Genomic DNA, 19,965 nt, shown 5'->3' on the forward strand with positions numbered 1-19,965 from the left:
TTGTAGATAATAAAGAATGAGAATAATAATATTTGAATCACCAGTAATTAAATTTACCATTATTTATTTACATATTAAATGGCTGTTGGGCAGTAGTTGACCAGCCTGTTATATTTTACTACGCCTATGGGTTATATGAAGTGTGCAGATTCTCGACGATTTCCTCCAATAAAAAATTGCAAAACTAAACAACGTATACCGAAAATGCACATAGCTATTTAGAATAGCGTTTGCAAACCCAAAAACATTTTTATTTTGGTGACTAGCAAAAAATATTTCTTACTTCTATGGAATTTATTAATGATATATTGAATATTAAGTTATATTATATTTGGTTCTTGTTTGACAACATCTATTAGTATTTGTTACTTTGATATCTTTTACTATTTCGAATTTTTATTTGTGTGGTGGGCCACTGCGGATCCATACTAATGATGCGAATATTAATAAAATGCATTTTAGTAAGTGTATTTAGAAATGAAAACACTGGTATTTCCAAATGGAATTTTTATTTTATCGCTTACGATTATATACAGCATAAACTGATGTCTTTCAATGAATCACTACATGATCCTGTAATTCTAATACACACGAGGCTACAACACATGATTAGAAATACAAGTTTGCTTTTTTGCTAAGATACCATAATGTTCATTAATTTGCAGTTTCCCTAATTCTAATTATTAGAAATATTAAAATGGTGCTACTTATATTAAACTAGTAATGGATATTACAAAACTGGAAATATGTCAAGTACACGTTCAAAAATTGAATATTTCATTAGTGATATACAATATTAATTAGCTTTAAACCCTAGCTTAGACACAATGACAATAAAAGGAATAAAATCAGTTTTATTGTAAACCCACGAATTACTTATAATAAAAAATTATTTATTAATGTAGGTACTCTGAAAGTAAAACGGTAAAGTTTGGGTCCTTAAACGAATGAATATATAAATTTTACATTAAAGAACTTGAATTACTATATATCTACTGTCTAGAAGCTGTTATATAAAAAATCATTAACAAAATTATATCAGTTGAAATGAAGTACATAGCACAAAGCATCAATTTCAACATTTTCAATTAAAAATATTATCTCGAAGAATACTTCGCAGCAGTTAGCAAATGTGTAAAATACAATTTTACTCCAAACATGATAAAATGCATTTGGTTCTAAATACACTATATCATATTAATTAAATTAGCTAACTCATTATATAGAATTACTTATGGAAAAGAACCGAAAAACATTGGAAGAACATTTACAAAAATAAATGTAACCTAATCACAGTAACCATTAATATAGGTTTATGAAGTAAAACTATACCCTAAATTAACAATAAATAAAATATATAATTAATTAACAAGTTCAAATCCATAAAATGTTAAGATTTAACGCAAGTCAGGGTTTTCATTCAGTTGCTTTTTAATTCTAAGTAAAATCGTTGTATACCACTGATCTAAACGTGAAATTGAATCATATTCCTTTACAGCTTCAGTATAACCATCTACGTTTTGCTCTTCAATATGATCAATCAATGTCTTAACAAGTTTGTATTCTCTGGAATCCTGAAAAGCTGGGTATTGTTGAATATATCTTTCCAAAGCATGTTGTGAATTCAAAACATCAACACACAGATGGCATAGAGCAGCTCTAAACAAATATTCCTTTGCACTATATTTAAGTAAGGAACTTTCTAATGCTGAGGTAGCTACTTCTTGGTATATTTGTATGGCTTTTTCATAATTTTCCAACTGAGCAGCATACTGAGCAACTTTCAATAAACATTTATTGGCCGATGCATTACTTTCTTCCCCTCTAAAATAATCAGCAGCTTGTTCATAATGTTGAACAGATTTTTCCAGATCAACCGCTTCACTTTCATACATTTCAGCAATAGTTTGATGATGTTTTGCGGCCATAGTAAATTTACCCATATCCGTATAAATTTCTATTGCTTTTAACAGGCAATTAACGGCTTCTGCAAAGCAAGTAAAGTGATGTATAAACATAAAACTTCAGTTATAAAGTATGATTTTTTATTAAATAATAATAAAATAATGTTTACCATTAATGTCGGATTTTTTATAGCAATTGGCAGCATCAACATAGTTCGTAGCAGCCTCATGTCGAGATCCACTCCGCAAATGTAAGTTGGCTGCTTCACAGAAAGCACTACCAGCTGAAGACCAACTCTTGCCCATTTTAAATAAATTAGCAGCACGTTGAAAACATTCCACAGCATCTTCGAGACGATTAGAACCACTAGAAAACATAAGTAATTAAAATAACCGATTACTAGTTCAAAAAAATTATCATGTAGGGCAGTGGATATCAAGTCAAAATTAATGTTACACGTACCCGAATAGCGAACCAAAAAATCCTCTCGGGCCTAATTTCTTCTCTGCTTCAGCAATTAATTGCTGAGCTTTTTGTTCATTTGTTGACATTATTTAAAAATATATTTATTATCGTGTATTTCACGAACACTTTAATGACAAATTAACAGTGAAAGTTCAGTGAAATTGTTGATAAATGACGGCTGACTGCTGTCATAGACTTCTTTCATCCATGCTCCTGTTACGCATGCCTGTTACTGGTGAACCATAGAAAAATAAACGGCAATGTGGTGACACTGAACCATTATTCAATTTAACTGGTTGCCTAATAATTTCAAACGTTTAGAAATATTTTATAAAAGACCGCTATAATTAATAATCTTGCTTAAAGATATTTATATGCCACAATACTTATCCTATTTGAGGTATATTTTTTGGTACTTTTTAATTCGATAAAATCAATAAAATATTTACCAAAAATAGCCATAATTTCAAATGTAATTTTGGAGCCTTTAGAAAATAATCTTGAACCCAGAGATATGGAATGGACTAAGTCTATATCTTTTCTGCCTGAACCATATACTTGAACCGTGCTTGAACCATGCTTGAACCCCTCTTTGACATTTCAGCAGGCTTCATATTTGAAAATCTAGTTTTGTATGTTTTACCTACCCTCTCTTCCTCCGTGGTTTTACAATAAATAATGAATATAAGACGATAAGTGTTTTATCCTTGTTTATATATAAGGGTTTTACCCAAGTTTTACCCTTGTTTTTACAATAAAAAAAAGTTCGTTTTGCTAACATTATTTATACCAACTTTTGTGTCGAAGTCTTGTTTATAAGTAGTGTTTATTTTTTTCAATTTTTAATTCTGTTCTAGATATTTTACATACATAAATAATTTCCTATTTAATTAATTGTTGTAGGCGCGCGCGTTTTAAATAATCAAATTAGTCTTTTCAATTAATAAAGGAATTTTTAATATTAAAAAATTCTTTCTATTGTTTCAGGGGGTGGTGCCTATATAAATCCAACAGTGACGATAGGGGGAGCACACACACAATGGGCATAATCAAAAGAATATCTTTCTGTGGACATATTTGTTTATTAATGGCGGGTGATGCGATTGCTGGGGCTGCCTCTCTTTACACGAGTGAGTACAAAATATTTGTTTATATATGTATCCAACCAAATTTTGTATTGGTATAATAAATCATCGGTACATATTTTAAGTAAAATTTATTAGTATTTAAGTATTATATAGCGAAACTGGCGCCATATAAGTGTTCATGCCAAATATAATAGATATATTCTACAGTAATTAACGTATTCATATGAATGTACTCACGTACTGATCCTTTGCGAATGCTCAGGTGTATAAAGTTATTTAATTTATTTTCGTTTTCATCGCCAAAATTATGGAATGGACCAACTTTGTTATTATTAATACAAGAATACGAAAAGTTGACCATTTTATAGGATGTAAAATATTCCGCTTATTATTCAAGAACCAAATTTAAACGCCTCTTAATATATTGAAATAACAATAAAAGTAAGTTTTTTCTAGGCTTATTATATTATAATATATATTCAATATCATTTTATTAAGGCATTAATTTGGCCCACGTTTTAATAATTTAACCCACTATGTGGATAAATTTAAAATTAAATATTGTTAACTAAGACGGCTGTGCTTTTGCTATATGGAAAGACTTTCTTCTCATTGGTCAACTCATATGTCATACGACGACTTCCGGAAATTGGCGTCTCCATGAATACCCAGAGATCCGTATCTCTTCGTGACGGGTATTTCAATTTTTGTGTTTTTTTTTATAAAAAATGAGTTTTGTGTACACTGTTTGTTCGTAAATTCTTGTTTATGCATCGCTCAGCTTCTGCAAAAAGTGAGTACTTGATATTTTCTTAATATTTCAATATATTTGTATTAATATTTTTTGCAATCTCGTAACCATCATGGCGTCTGCGCTTTTCTTGCCTTAATAATATTTTTAATTCCATGTTTTTGATTTGTTTTAAAGAAAAAAATTGTTTTAATATCTATAACGGTTATGGATATTATTTATTACAGAGAGAAATGTCGCACATTATGCGAAAATTTTAATGCCGGTTTTTTTTTCATTTTTTATTTTCGAACTGTTAATGGTATCAAAATTAATTTAGGAATATATATAACATATTTCTGGGGTCGAAATATACTTTCTGGGGTCAAAATATCGATCTCTCGTTTTCATTCGATCTTTTGTTATTAATATATAGTGTCAAAAAGGCCTTGCAGTGTTTTTACTTTTCTTTTTAGACGCGATTGAATACTACACCGGCAATACGAACCGGCAGGGATGTTATTGATTAACTCGATGGCAGGTAATGAAATTTACTTAAGTAAATTTTGCAGATGGTGTCCCGACGAATTGGATCAAAGGGTGACGCTCCAGAGCACGACGCAGCCTTCTTCCGTAGAGGAAACCTGGATCATCCCCCGAACTTGATGTTCTGCCTTAGATGACCTATGTAGCATGCATAGGGCCGTATCCAAGGAGTCACCACCCTCTGGTTTACAAGCTAGGTGTTCTAATGCTAGAGGCTTCGGCCGGATACGACCTGGCACCCAAGCTTCGAGATTTCGTGCACGTATTGCGTTGGACCTCGAGGGCGTAGGGGACGGGATACGGATACTCTTTATGGATAGAAATTCGGGGTAGGATACCCCAACTCAACCTAGAACCAACTAAAGTAAGTTTATTTTATTTTTCTCTTTTAAGATTTTTAACTGATTATTTTTTTCTATTTTTCTAGGATAATTCGAGTTCGTCGCTCATTTAAATCGAAGAAGATTTCAGATGAAATATTGCAAGACGCCTGTGATTAGTCCTAGAGCTTCTTTGGATTCTCCCAATCACCGTCGAGTACTTGTTTAAGTACCAACTCTACAGAATCGTCCGATGTCCAGAGAGTTGCAGACATTTTAGAAGTGGTCAATGCAGTGCTCATTATGAGAAAGCACTTTTCTTCAGCTGAATATTCCTTCTATAAATGTAAGTTTAATAGATATCTACTTGCTTAATACTGATTATAGTAGCTGTTATTAATTTGATTGAAAAAAATATTTGGTAAAGCTGTAAACCTTAATAGATGGTTTTTTATTATGTATAATTCTATTTACTATTAACAATTTCATTTAAATCATATGAGAAAAGCTAGAAATTAATTCTTTTATTTTAGGAAATACAGCAATATGGTCTAAAGCCTCTGTTCTGTCCTCTCTTACACTCACAATGTAACAGCTGTAAAACTAGATTGTCCTAGCTCATGTAACAATCTGACAGTTGTAACGTTCTGTTACACATGTAAGTTTATATAATTTTGTTTATTTTTCTTAACTCTAATAGCTACCTGATTTGAATGTATATGATTATGTTTAAGTTATTATTAATAGCTTGAAACAGGTTTTAGAGTACAATAAAGCTAATATTTATTTATTTTACTTTAGGGAATACTACATGTTGATGGAACAGCAGCTGTAAATTGTCTTGACTTCAAATCTCATAATTGATAAAACTACCAGCATTCTTCTTAAAGGTAAGGACATTTCTAATTTTATACTTAAGGCTTGTTTACACGTAGCCAGTAGCTGACGCTAGTTTTACTGATACACCAACACTGGTATGGTAGTGGTACGGTGTAAACACTTTCGTGCCAGTAATTGGCAAAAATTTACCTGCAGTTTACAAATACTTAATAAAGGCTAATTTTATTTTGTAATGAAGAATCTTTTTCCATTAAAAACATTATTCTTATCTTTTTCTTAAAGCAACTAAATTAAGTAACTAATTATCTATATAGTGGTTTTTAATTGTTTATCATAAGCAGGTTCGTTGTAAACTTTTAGTAAAAGACCACATTATATTTACATAAAATTAACTAATGTAAGTATACTTTTCTATATATTTCTAATCTAATCTTTTTTTCTATTTTAAATAGTATTATTAAAAAACAATATTTAAAATTTATTATTACGTGTTTTTTAGAAAGCTATATTTAATAATTTAAGTTACATTAGTTAATTATTATGTTAATAAAATATAGAGTCTATTAATTATAATGTCGATGGAATTGTTTCTCTAAAGGGTATGCAACTAAACATACCTCAATTTTGTAATTCTGTATGCAGATTAACTTTATTTTTTATATTTATTTGTACCACGACATCAGGAAAAAAAAAATTTATTTTTTTAAATTAAATGAAAACAAAAAATCTGGCGACGACAGTTTTTAGAAGATTAGTACTGAACTTTAGACCAATTAGCTATCTTTTTAAAAAACAACTTTCTGAGCAAGTCGTTACTTCAGTAGAGACGACACAGATAAACATTAGCATTTTATATATGTAGATTTGTTTTATTTTATTTGAATAGTTCAATGATTGATTGATTGATTGATGATATGATTACGTTTATTTTAAGTTATTAATAGTTAAAAAATAAAAAATAAATAAATTTAAAATTTAAATATCTTCCAAATATTTATATAAACAGCTCTTTTGATTATCTTATAGAAATACTTGTTACTTATAGTTTTTTTACTTGTAGGTATTTATTTTGCTGCTTTTGGCTGTTGCTTCAATACCAAAAGGAGTCTATATGTATAGGAGTTTATTTTTATTCTGGTACTGTTATAAAACTTGATAATCTGGACAAACTTCAGACTTTAAAATGTCATTGTACTCCAGAAAAAGTCATATAGCTGATAATTTCTCCATTTCTAAAATTATGCTTTGAATTTCATTTAAAATTTTGGTAATATAAACAAATGATCAGTTTAATTACTGTTGTTAATAATTATTTGCCAATCATATTTTTAGTTAGATTTGACTTACATATGTTGACACAAGTAACAATTCTAATATACTGACTACGCTGTTATAATTATTTTTATATCTGTATTTTATTTACTAACTTTTGTAGTATATTACTTGTGACACTTTTCATATTTTTGTAGATTTTCCAGATTATCACAGTTCTTTGGTATATTTCACTTGCGCAAAAGCATCACTAGATTGTGGCAATATGAATACATTATTTTTTAAGGACATTAAAGCTTTGTTTTTAATGTTCTTGCAGTCTACAGTCCATTGCTTTCAACTGTTTATATGGTAAATCTGAGTGTACCATTTTTCTAATATTAATTTATATGGTAGTTATTCCAATTAAAAATTTTCATACATATTAAGAAATAATGTAATATACATATAAACTAATACTGTGACATAATATCTTATTATCATTAATAATTTTTTAAGTTTTTAAAATTGTATCATAAATTGGTTTATTGTATATAGCAGATTTTTTGGTGAATTTCTGTGTCCCCCTTGGGATTTCTATATATGTAATTAGGAATTACAGTTCAAAAAAGGCTAATTTTATTTTGTAATAAAGATTCTTTTTTCATTAAAAACGTTATTAAAAAGCCGCTAAATTATCTAACTAAATTATCAGTTATTATTACATCATTATCTCAGTTTATTTAGTCGGTTTCAAAGCAATGTTCTGTTGAATAAATTATATTTTGTGGTATTTGTATTCATAGAGCTACTTTTAAAAATTAAAATAAGCACTCTAGAAGTTTTTAGTTGTTCATCACAAGCAGGTCGTTGTAAACTTTCAATAAAAGACTATATTATACTAGTTGAAGTCTGGCGCATCCGCCACGACATAAAAAAAATACTTTTATTTTTTATTTTTTAATTAAATGAAAAACAAAAAATCCGGCGACGACAGTTTTTAGAAGAGCCAATTAGCTATCTTTTAGTAAAAAAAGCAACTTTGTAGAGCAAGTCGTTACTTCAGTAGAGACGACACAGATAAACATTAGCATTTTATATACATAGATTATCATATAATTAACCAATGTAGGTAATTTAACTTTCTAAGTATATATTTCTAATAAATTTTAAATAGTATTATTAAAAAATGCTATTTAAAATTTATTATTACGGTTTTTTAGAAAGGTATATTTAATAATTTTAGTTGCATTAGTTAATTGTTTTTTAATTTTTTTTAAAATATAGTCTATTATTTATAACGTTGATGGATTTGTTTCTCTATAGGATATGTAACCAAACATACACCATTGGTGTATGCCCATTAACTTTATTTTTTATATTTATATTCGTTTTATTTTATTTAAAATTATTAAATCTACAACTAGAGTTCTTATTTTAGTTAAGTAATATCCATGGTAATATACTTTATTACAAAACACTACTTTTATTCTTGTATTATTGCAACTTTAAATTTTCAATTTTCTTGTCTATTTGTATTAATTTATTTTTTTAGCTCAATACAGTTTACAGCTGATAACTAGATTAATTAAGTGCAATAATACATACTTAAAATTAGTTTTTTTAAGGTATGTTACATGAATGGCACACTAATTATATTTTATTTGTGTAAAACAGGGTAAAACCAAAAATATTTAAACTTGAGTTGAAATATCTTTGGGTAAAACAATATTATGAGCAATATGAATACATTTAATTTTGTCTCAATACACATTTTTAATGCCCTTTCAGTATACAGTGCATTGCTTTTTAAAGATACATACATATTTTGGGGTAAAGCCCTTATTTAAGTTTTTTATTTATTAATTATTTTTTTATTGTTCCGCCTTTTTTAAATGAAATTAAAGGTAATCTAGAAAAAAAAACATTAAGTAAATTTATAAGTTTTAATGTCAATGCGATGAATGTAATTTGTATTACTACAAAAATTTTGTAGTACTTGTATTCATAGAGCTCCTTTTAAAAATTAATATAAGCACTTTATAAGTATAATTATTGTTCTTCATATACAGGCATTTTATAAGGCTTTTAAAAATTCTCCTCATTTTTCTTGTTTAGTTTAATCATAGATTATGTACATTTTGTGTATTCCTAAATGAGTTGATATGTAGTTGTTTTTAGAAATATTTTAAGTTATTATGATACTAATAAAATGTCAGTATTTTAGTTTCTTCGAAAGATCTCATACATTGCAATTATACAGGAAGTGTTCTAATTCAAATCATTTTTATTACGTCTTTTAGAGCAAACTGCAAACACAACAGTAGGTTCGGTTGTGGACTTTTGGTTTATTTTTTGAACTGTGGCAAGTCTATAACATACAAATATGTCTCTATATAAAGAGTTAACTAAAACGTTTTATCAGTTTACAGGGTGGATTTTCATTGTTGCCATTTTAATTATTACGTTTGATAAAGTAGCTCTTAAATCACTTAGGTTGGACAAAAGTCATGATATAGTTATCAATCACATATTTAAGTGTTTTATAAATATAGACAACTAGTTGTTTAACCTGAATTACACGTTATTAACCAACTTTACATCATATTTTGCTTAAAAAATATTTGCCATCAATTTTTATTTTATTAATATTAAATATTGCTTTATTAAAGTTTAATTAGTTTTTTATAATATTGAGAACTCATTTTTTAACAGCTGATAAAGTCTTAAAATTTTATTCATAAACATTTCAAACAATAATTCTAGTAACTATTTCTTGAAAACTTACTCTGTGATGCAGCTATTATTTTTTTGTAACGGATTTTATAACAATTTTTAATTTTGTTCTCTTAGACTATAATAATGTAGATAATAATTAGAGATTCAAAATCTTATAACTTTTAATACAAAGTTCTGATTTCTCTTTTTTACTTTAAAGAATGCATTTAACATAATTTGTTTTTATAGAAATTATTTTAGATTTTTTCTTATTTTTTATGTTTTTATAAAAATTATTTAAAAACATTATTTCCGAATCATGTCCCTAATTTTTAAAAATGTTATTTTCATTAAAAATTATTCTTATTATATATTGTTGAACATTTTCAGACTACAGGGTTAAAATCGGATATATTAACTGATAAATTAACTAAAGCTTGTGTATGTTTTTTTTAGTTATCTAGAAAGCACAGTCCTAATGTTTAGTTGTAATTCTAGTAATGTTTTTAATATGCATGATTTAAGTTATATACGTCATTGTTAGTATTAGAGTTTGATCGTTCTATTTTGAATAATGAATCACCTATATTTTTATGCGAAAATGTATGAGGTCTTTTATTTGTCGGATATTAAAGGATTGTGCTGCGGTGTAAATTGGCGATGTAGAAAAGGTAAGATTAGATTAATGGCTGTCCTATAATATTTTTTCTCAACTTTTGATCCACGCCTATGGTTCATTCATTCATTATTCCTCTTATCCGTTAAATGATTAAAATACTCCGAATATACCAAGGGCGTAGCATAGAAGTTTTTCAACTGAAGCTAAAACAAAAATACATGTTACAGTGTATACATCCCTTATACGCTTAGTTACACTTTTTACTTTTTTTTGTAAACATTGAGCACTTTATGTAATTTTTGATATAAAACATATCTTTTAATACTCTATCAGAAATTAAAAGCAAATATAAGATAATCTTTAACCATATAACAATAATAACTTTTGTTGTAACAATGCAATACTACTATTAACGAGTAATAATTACATTACGAAACTGTTGTCAACAAATAAACAACATAGATAATTATTATTTTTAAAATTTTTCTTATAAGTTTCTCAGCTAGCAATTTTTATCCTAATTCTTATTTTTTTAAATTCTTTTGTCTTTAATTTTCGTTTATTATGAGCAATTCTACGTTGATCCTTTCAGTCAAATAACTATATGTACTGAACATGTTTATTTTTTGTCAATAATGCCATATACAGGGTGATTTTTAAACTATACGCATAAAGTTGTTAAACTATTGCTGATGACAAATAATGACTAATAATGAAAAAAAAGTTTAGTAAAATATTTTTATTTAGGGAGATAACAAACTATTTGAAATAAAAACAAAAAACTTAAATTCCATTAAATTGAATTTGCATTTACTGATAAAGTTGATAAATTTTTGTGAAAAAAAACTCAAATTATTACAGAATCTAAAAATATTTTACTAACATTTTTTTTCCATTATTATAGTAAAATAAAAACACTAAATCACCACAATACACCAAAACACTTTTACTTTTACACGGGACGCGCGTTTCGCGCAGATGATTATAAACCATGATATAATCAGGAGATGATTATAAACCAGTTTATAATCATCTGCTGATGATGCTAACATGGTTAGCGAAACGCGCGTCCAGTGTAAAAGTAAAAGTGTTTTGGTGTATTGTGGTGATTTAGTGTTTTTATTTTGCTGTGTAACATCAAAGGTTCCAACCCTCAACTGTAATTATTATAGTCATTATTTGTCATCAGCAATAATTTCCCAAGTTTATGCGTATAGGTTAAGAATCACCCTGTATTGACTACTTCCATTCTAAATTATAATTATTAAAAATTAGAATTAATAATTAATTCTAATTTTTCTTCAGTCACACGGTATTTTATATTAAAACTAAAAAGTTCTACGTACCTGAAGAGCTCTATAAATTCTAGGACAGCTACTTACCTTTTTACGCCATTATGCTATTAATATAAATTATACTATATAAGTCCATTTCAGCCCACTAATATTTTTTATTTCCCAGTTGACCTTGCCTACAACAAATTTTCAATTTCTGTAATGAAAATTTGTAGTAGGAGGCAATATACGAAAAGGAGTATAAGGTTAATAACTTAAACTTACACTTCTTTAGGTGACCATACCGGTGCAAAACCTCTGGCTCTAGCGGCCCAGAGAATAGGGCGGCATTAAGGCGGAATCGGAGAATTCCATGCACAAGCCAGTTGCCTTATACCACAGAATATATACGTAGCTATATATTCTGTGCTTATACTTTGGATCGTTATAGCACCTTGCCAGGGGCGCACTGCTGCACAATCCTGTTAAGCCTGGTTAACACGGTCAAAGTGTACTTGGACGCTGCCCGCGCCTCCCTTTGACGCTGTTTGGATCATACCAATTGATTTAAATTGCTTGATACGATCCTATTGGCGTCCAAGTGAGACGCGCACAGCATCCAAGTGTAATTGATCCAAGTACACTTTGACCGTGTCAACTAGGCTTTAATATTCAACAGAATTTTTCGCAGTTGGCCTTGTCCGCTACAATTTCTTGTAGCTGACTAGGAAAACCTTCTGGCTGCACCGAGCCAGAGACCAAGGAGGCTTTGAAAGAACTTCCATATGCCGCCTTGTCCTTTTTCTCGGTACAGCCATGACAGTTCTGCTTAGGACTGACTTGTAACCACACAGAGCCTACTTGATTTCATAATAGTAAGTAACTTTTCAAATCAAGTAAGTTTTGCGGGTACGCGCATACTGTTTGTGTATAATATATACACACACCACAATAGGTACTATATAATATATAGTACCTACATGTGTTGTATGTATTAACACATGCGAGTGTCTGTATGTGTATTATGCACATACAACATGCACAGTAGGAAGGTACAATAAATAGTACCTACTACTCTTTGCTTGTTGTGTGTCAAAAATCATCCATAACACACACACAGTAGTCGCTGTTTATTTGAAATATACTATGTTATCCCTGTTGGTTTTTTAATTTTTAATAAATCTTTTTTAAAGAGAATCCTGATTTTTATTTTTTTTTAATTTTATGCGTCAGTGGCGCCCTCTGGCTGCAAAAGGCCGTAACAAAATTTTTAGTTCAGAGTTTTGCCGCTAGTGGCGCCACAGTCCCTCTTAAAAATTTTACGATTGTGGCGCCCTCTTGTGGCAAAAGGCTTAAATTACATTTTTAGTTCATCGTTTCGCTGCAAGAGGGCGCGTGGGTGGCGCCCTCTGGTGGGAAAAGACTGAAACTAAATTTTTAGTTCATTATTTCGCCGCAAGAGGGCGCGTCGGTGGCGCCCTCTGGTGGGAAAAGGCAGAAACTAAATTTTTAGTTCATTGTTTCGCCGCAAGAGGGCGCGTAGGTGGCGCCCTCTGGTGGGAAAATACTGAAACTAAATTTTTAGTTCATTATTTTGCCGCAAGAGGGCGCGTAGGTGGCGCCCTCTGGTGGGAAAAGACAGAAACTAAATTTTTAGTTCATTGATTCGCCGCAAGAGGGCGCGTAGGTGACGCCCTCTGGTGGGAAAAGACTGAAACTAAATTTTAGTTCATTGTTTCGCCGCAAGAGGGCGCGTAGGTGGCGCCCTCTGGTGGGAAATACTGAAACTAAATTTTTAGTTCATTATTTTGCCGCAAGAGGGCGCGTAGGTGGCGCCCTCTGGTGGGAAAAGACAGTAACTAAATTTTTAGTTCATTGATTCGCCGCAAGAGGGCGCGTAGGTGGCGCCCTCTGGTGGGAAAAGACTGAAACTAAATTTTTAGTTCATTGTTTCGCCGCAAGAGGGCGCGTAGGTGGCGCCCTCTGGTGGGAAATACTGAAACTAAATTTTTAGTTCATTATTTTGCCGCAAGAGGGCGCGTAGGTGGCGCCCTCTGGTGGGAAAAGACAGAAACAATTTTTAGTTCAGTGGTTCGCCGCAAGAGGGCGCCACATTACCGATTTTAGTTTAGCCTTTTGCCATCAGAGGGCGACACTTTCGCTCAAAAAATAATTAAAATAAAACAACCAAATATTTGCAAAAGTTTATTTATCTTCTTGAGTTAACAAAAAGAGCGTCCGGTTCAACCCTATGTTACATTTAAGGGTTTTTGATGTCCGTCAGTGCGTATTATACACACTGGGAACACCGAAATCTTGTGTTGGTGTGTGATCACATATACATACAGTAGAGTGTGTATGGAGATATAACACACACATAACTGTTTGGATATGTGGTAAACACACCCACACTCTTATACGTATATGCGTTTAGTACACGTGTACTAAAACGCGAAGGATGAAAAAACGAAGAATAGTGTGAGTGTGCGACACTCCAACACAAAACTTCCATGGTTGTACCGAGAAAAAGAACAAGGCGGCAATGGAAGTCCTTCCAACGCCGCCTTGGTCTCTGGCTCGGTACAGCCAGAAGAAGTTTTCCTTACCCTCTACAATTGTAGCGGACAAGGCCAACTAGGATGTGAAAATTCTGTGGAATACTAAAAGGGATTGTGCTGCGTTCGACCCTGGCGATACCACCCTGACACAAAACATCAAGGGCTATAACGATCCAAAGTATAAGGCAACTGGCTTGTGCATGGAATTCTCCAATGCTGCCCTAATGCCGCCCGATTCTCTGGATCGCTAGAACCAGAGGTTTTGCGAGTTTAAGTAATTAAACTTATACTTCTTTAGATGGCCATACCGATAAGTTTAAGTTATTAAAATTATACTCCTTTTTGTATATTGCCTCCTACTACAAATTTTCATTACAATAATTGAAAATTTGTTGTAGGCAAGGTTAACTGGGAAATGGGCTTCTAATGGCGTAAAAAGGGAAGTAGCTGTCGTAGAATTTACAGAACTCTTCAAGTACGTAGTACTTATCAGTTTTAATATAAAAACCGTGTGATTAAAGAAAAATTACATTACAGTATGCGTAATTATATAGTATAATAAACAAGGGTATATTAGAATAAATATCTCAAACTAGAAGAATAGTTTAATTCCAAACTTAATATACATGGTTATTCGCGCTATTCGAGACAAAGTACTGTAGATAAATGGTTAGATTTTTTAGAAGTTGTGAATTGTGAATGGCCGTTGAGGGGCTACTGGAGCTAAAAATTAATTTTATATTTTTATTCACTTGAAACACCTGTACCTTCTAAAAATCATTTTAAATTGTAGCTCTAATAGTCCTTTAACTACTCCAACAGTTATATTTTTTTAAAATCAAACAATTTATTTACAACACTTCGCGTGAATAACCTTGTACATAGCCAAAAAATTCCCGACCCGATTTTGATGCGAGAGGAGACTTCTTTTACTTCTCGAGCATATATGATAATTCTTTGTTACTACCAAAGTCAAGGCCCACTTGATCATAAAACTTTTTGTTTTCGTATGGAATATACCATATAATCGAAAAAAAAAAGCATCCAGTTGGCTGGGAAATAACGATCGATGACATTTCGGTGACGTTGTTTTTTTTTCGATCATACGGTACTTTATACTATACTATTTAAATGAAACTCACTAATAATAAACAATCAGCTGTGAATTTTAAGAACTTAGACTTTAGAAACAGACATAATATCAGTATAGCAAAATAGCTCTAATTGTATTTTTATAATTACGTTAATTACACGGTAAGTATACTGTAGCACTGTAGTATCCGTTCATAAGAAATTTAAACAATTAACGTTGTATTTCATTTGTTAACCATATTAAATTTATATTAGTTCTTATTAGAACTATGTATGTTAATGCGTATTTAGGTACCATGAGCGTAGCTTTGGTGTGGCCGCTTGGGATATTTACAAAACTTTTTACTGGTATTTTATAAAATAAGTAACAAAAAATTGACGTGTTTAGGTATACAGGGTTGTTCACCACATACGACACGGAGTATTGTAGCTAAACGATTAGCTTTTTACAAATTGTAATTTTTGGTTCGTTGAAGGACTATTAGAGCTACAAATTAAAAATATTTTTACAAGATACAGAGTGTCCCAAATAAATAAAAAATATCAAAGTTGTATTTTTTTAAATGGAACACCCTATATATTATTACATTTTTAGTTTTTACGATCAAAATAAAGGTAAATTTAATTAAGGTTTATTACACTTAAACCTTACCGTTTTTGAAATATTTTCAATTTTGTGAAATTGCAGTATAAATTTTAAGGCTTCATTTCTCCGAGGGTATAAAAGTTTTTAATACTAAATATTTACTGAAGTTTATCTATTGATCAGTTATTGTGTTGCAATAATAAAAACTTTACTACCTTATACAGAGCGTCTAAAAATTTATTTTAAATAATTACTAGCTTTAAACGGCAATAACTTGTTTAATTTAAATGGAACACCCTGTATATTTTATAATCAGATGCACAATTTAATTGTCTATCAAATTGTATTATACCACTTCTTACCTATTCCTTCAAGTTTTCGTAGAAAATGCATTTTCTTATAATTTAGACCTCATTTATCAATATACCCATGGAATATTGACATTTTAGATTGTTTTTAAAACAACAAATGTACAAAATGTACAGGCTAGTAATACTATCGTTTTTAGTAAAACGATAATATTACTAGCCCATTTGTATGCAAAAAGAAAACTATTTAAATCTTAATTAAATATACCACCAGTATTTCCGCCCAAATACTAATTAACTACATACTTAATTGTGTTCGTTAATAAATTATTCTAAATAAATGTGGATTTGAATCAGAAATCAATATATTAATAAGTTATGAAATGAACATCTCTGTTGTAATAAATAAGCATTTGTCAAAAAATTAAATATCATTTTTAAGGTGTTACTTTTTACCACACTGTCTAATACACATACATAATTCAGTTTTTTAGTATTTGGAGCAATTATTATTAATCAACGCAAACAGTCAATTAATGTAGTTTGAATACTGGAATCATATTAACTGGTCCTCTTTAACAAATATTTTAACAGTTTTTTTTTAATTTTTTAATGAAATAAACAAACTATATCAACAATATTAGTATTTGTACTCTTTAAAAATTTGCTACATCTTAAAAATAATCTAAAATGTCAGTATTCCATGGGTACATTGATAAATGAGTTCTAAGTTACAAGAAAATGCATTTTCTACGGAAACTTGAAGATAGGTAAAAAATGGTATAATACAATTTGATAGACAATTAAATTGTGCATCTGATTCTCATAAAATATACAGGGTGTTCCATTTAAATTAAACAAGTTATTGCCATTTAAAGCTAGTAATTATTTAAAATAAATTTTTAGACACTCTGTATAAGGTAGTAAAGTTTTTATTATTGCAACACAATAACTGATCAATAAATAAACATTAGTAAATATTTAGTATTAAAAACTTTGATACCCTCGGAGAAATGAAGCCTTAAAATTTATACTGCAATTTCACAAAATTGAAAATATTTTCAAAAACGGTAAGGTTTAAGTGTAATAAACCTTAATCAAATTTACCTTTATTTTAATCGTAGAAACTAAAAATGTAATAATATATAGGGTGTTCCATTTAAAAAAATACAACTTTGATATTTTTTATTTATTTGGGACACTCTGTATCTTGTAAAAATATTTTTAAATTGTAGCTCTAATAGTCCTTCAACGAACCCAAAACTTACAATTTGTAAAAATCTAGTCGTTTAGTTACAATACTCCGTGTCGTATGTGGTGAACAACCCTGTATAAATGATTTAACCCCTTTTTATTTGCTTATAATTTATTGTAGAAGGGTTTTGTGTATGAGCGCTTTTTAAAGCTAACGAGATAATATGTATAAAAATAAAACTATAAGTTACAACGTTAATGTAAAATACGTAGAATTGCTCTCATAATAAACGAAAATTAAAGACTCAAGAATTTAAAAAAATAAGAATTAGGATAAAAATTGCTAGCTGAGAAACTTATGAGAAAAATTTTAAAAATAATAATTACCTATGTTGTTTATTTTTTGAAAACAGTTTCTTAATGTAATTACTCGTTAATAGTAGTATTGCATTATAAAAGGGATCACTGTATTATGTATTTTTGTTTAGCTTCAGTTGAAAAACTTCTATGCTACGCCCTTGGTATATTCGGAGTATTTTAATCATTTAACGGATAATAGGAATAATGAATGAATGAACCATAGGCGTGGAGCAAAAGTTGAGAAAAAATATTATAGGACAGCCACTAATCTAATCTTACCTTTTCTACATCGCCGATTTTCACCGCAGCACAATCCTTTAATATCCGACAAATAAAAGACCTCATACATTTTCGCATAAAAATATAGGTGGTTCATTATTCAAAATAGAACGATCAAATTCTAATGCCGCAACCGCACATGCGGCATTTAGCGAACTCCGAGCGCTCATCAACTACCGAGCGCTCGTGATCGGACTTCACCTTTCCATCCACACACGCGGGCATCGCCGAGCTCTGATAGCAACAACATAAAGACGAGCGCTCGTTCTCGTCGCCGATCGAATCGCCGAACTCCGACTTCCCCATCCGCATACATAGGAAATCGGCGAAGCCCTGTTCGGAGATCGCCAAATACAGCATGTGCGGTTGCGGCATAATACTAACAATGACGTATGTAACTTAAATTATATTAAAAACATTACTAGAATTACAAATAAAAATTAGGACTTTGCTTTCAGTACCAAATAAGTTAATAAATATTATCTCCAGTTTACAGGGTGAGCTTTGGAACATTACCACTACATCACATTTCACATTGTAGGTATATCAATCTACATTATCATAGTTTAGGAAAAAAATAAAAATTGTATTAAAACTCGTTACAAAAAAAAATAACTGCATCGTAATTGATATTATTCGATATAAATTTAAATTATTTAATACCAACAGTAAGTTTTGAAGAAATGGGTACCAGAATTATAGTTTGAAATGTTTATAAAATTTTTAAGACTTCTTTAACTAACTAAACTTTAATAAAGCTCCCAATATTTAATATTACTAAAATAAAAAAAGATGACAACTTAATAGAATTGGACATGATGCCCATGTAATATAAATTGAATTTTAAACTCATATGTCATATCAAGCATTTTTTTAAGCAAAATACGATATAAAGTTGATTAATACTTACATAAATATGATGTGATTGATAACTATATCATGATTTTTGTCTATCCTAAGTGATTTAAGAGCTACATTATCAAACGTAATAATTAAAATGGCAACAATGAAAACGCACCCTCTAAACAGATAAAATGTTTTAGTTAACTCTGTATTTAGAAATATTTGGATGTTATAAACCTGCCACAGTTCAAAAAATAAACCAAAAGTCCTCAACCGAACCTAGAACCTACTGTTGTGTTTGCAGTTTGCTCTAAAAGACAGATAATTAAAATAATTGCAATGTATGAGATCTTTCGAAGAAACTAAAATACTGGCATGTTAATATCAAATATATCCTAATATAAACATGACATAGAAACAATAGACAGTTTTACCTACACAGTAAGTAAAACATAAATAAAAACAATATATGGAATAGTAGCGATCCCTGAACCCATATTTCCCTATTTGCTTATGGAATCCGTATTTAAGAAATATATTAAAACGTGCTAATAGACTCAGTTTTATAACATTGTATACTTAGAACTTATTTTTTTATAAGAAACAGGAATAAATAAAACTGTATGAAAATTGAGAAACAAATGTGAACAACTTAAATATTGAGAAATGCATTATTAAGTATAATATATAAAACAGAGTTATTATATTATTTCATTGTTTTTTTTTTAATTAAATTGTTAGTAGATTAATAAGATAATCGCGTATGCGAGGTAAAATAAATATTTTAAGTTACCGACAGCACGACAGCACTAGTGAAACAGATTTCAGATCGCCTCCTATTTAACATAAATATATAAGATATCATGCCGATGCATTTATCAGTTTCATTTATATAATATGCTTCAAAATACTATTTCTCTTTATATTAATAATCATTATATAACTAATTGAGATTAAATGTAAAATATTGGTCTAAAAATACCATCTGT

The 19,965-nt window shown here is 29.8% G+C and overlaps 1 protein-coding gene and 1 long non-coding RNA gene across 4 annotated transcripts; one reads left to right on the forward strand and one right to left on the reverse strand.

The window, feature by feature from the left end:
* Window positions 1–490: 490 nt before the first annotated feature.
* On the reverse strand, window positions 491–2,598 carry LOC115887145 (alpha-soluble NSF attachment protein). The gene is made up of 3 exons (XM_030906490.1): window positions 2,368–2,598; window positions 2,075–2,271; window positions 491–1,987 (listed from the first exon to the last, which is right to left on the reverse strand). The coding sequence occupies exons 1-3, from the start codon at window positions 2,454–2,456 to the stop codon at window positions 1,398–1,400; spliced, it is 876 nt and encodes a 291-aa protein (XP_030762350.1). The 5' UTR covers window positions 2,457–2,598; the 3' UTR covers window positions 491–1,397.
* An 856-nt stretch (window positions 2,599–3,454) lies between these two features.
* LOC115887139 lies at window positions 3,455–7,072 on the forward strand. 3 transcript variants are annotated; one of them, XR_004051014.1, is made up of 6 exons: window positions 3,455–3,500; window positions 4,761–5,098; window positions 5,162–5,400; window positions 5,588–5,712; window positions 5,856–5,944; window positions 6,955–7,072. It is a non-coding gene; the product is annotated as an uncharacterized LOC115887139 (long non-coding RNA). The 3 variants fall into 3 exon arrangements; XR_004051012.1 differs by lacking the exon at window positions 3,455–3,500 and adding an exon at window positions 4,047–4,251 and having other exon boundaries at window positions 4,665–5,098; XR_004051013.1 differs by lacking the exon at window positions 3,455–3,500 and adding an exon at window positions 4,048–4,251.
* The last annotated feature ends 12,893 nt before the right edge of the window (window positions 7,073–19,965 follow it).

The sequence above is a fragment of the Sitophilus oryzae genome, unplaced genomic scaffold (assembly GCF_002938485.1).
Source record: "Sitophilus oryzae breed Bouriz unplaced genomic scaffold, Soryzae_2.0 scaffold_552_pilon_pilon, whole genome shotgun sequence".
NCBI classification, from domain to species: domain Eukaryota; kingdom Metazoa; phylum Arthropoda; class Insecta; order Coleoptera; family Curculionidae; genus Sitophilus; species Sitophilus oryzae.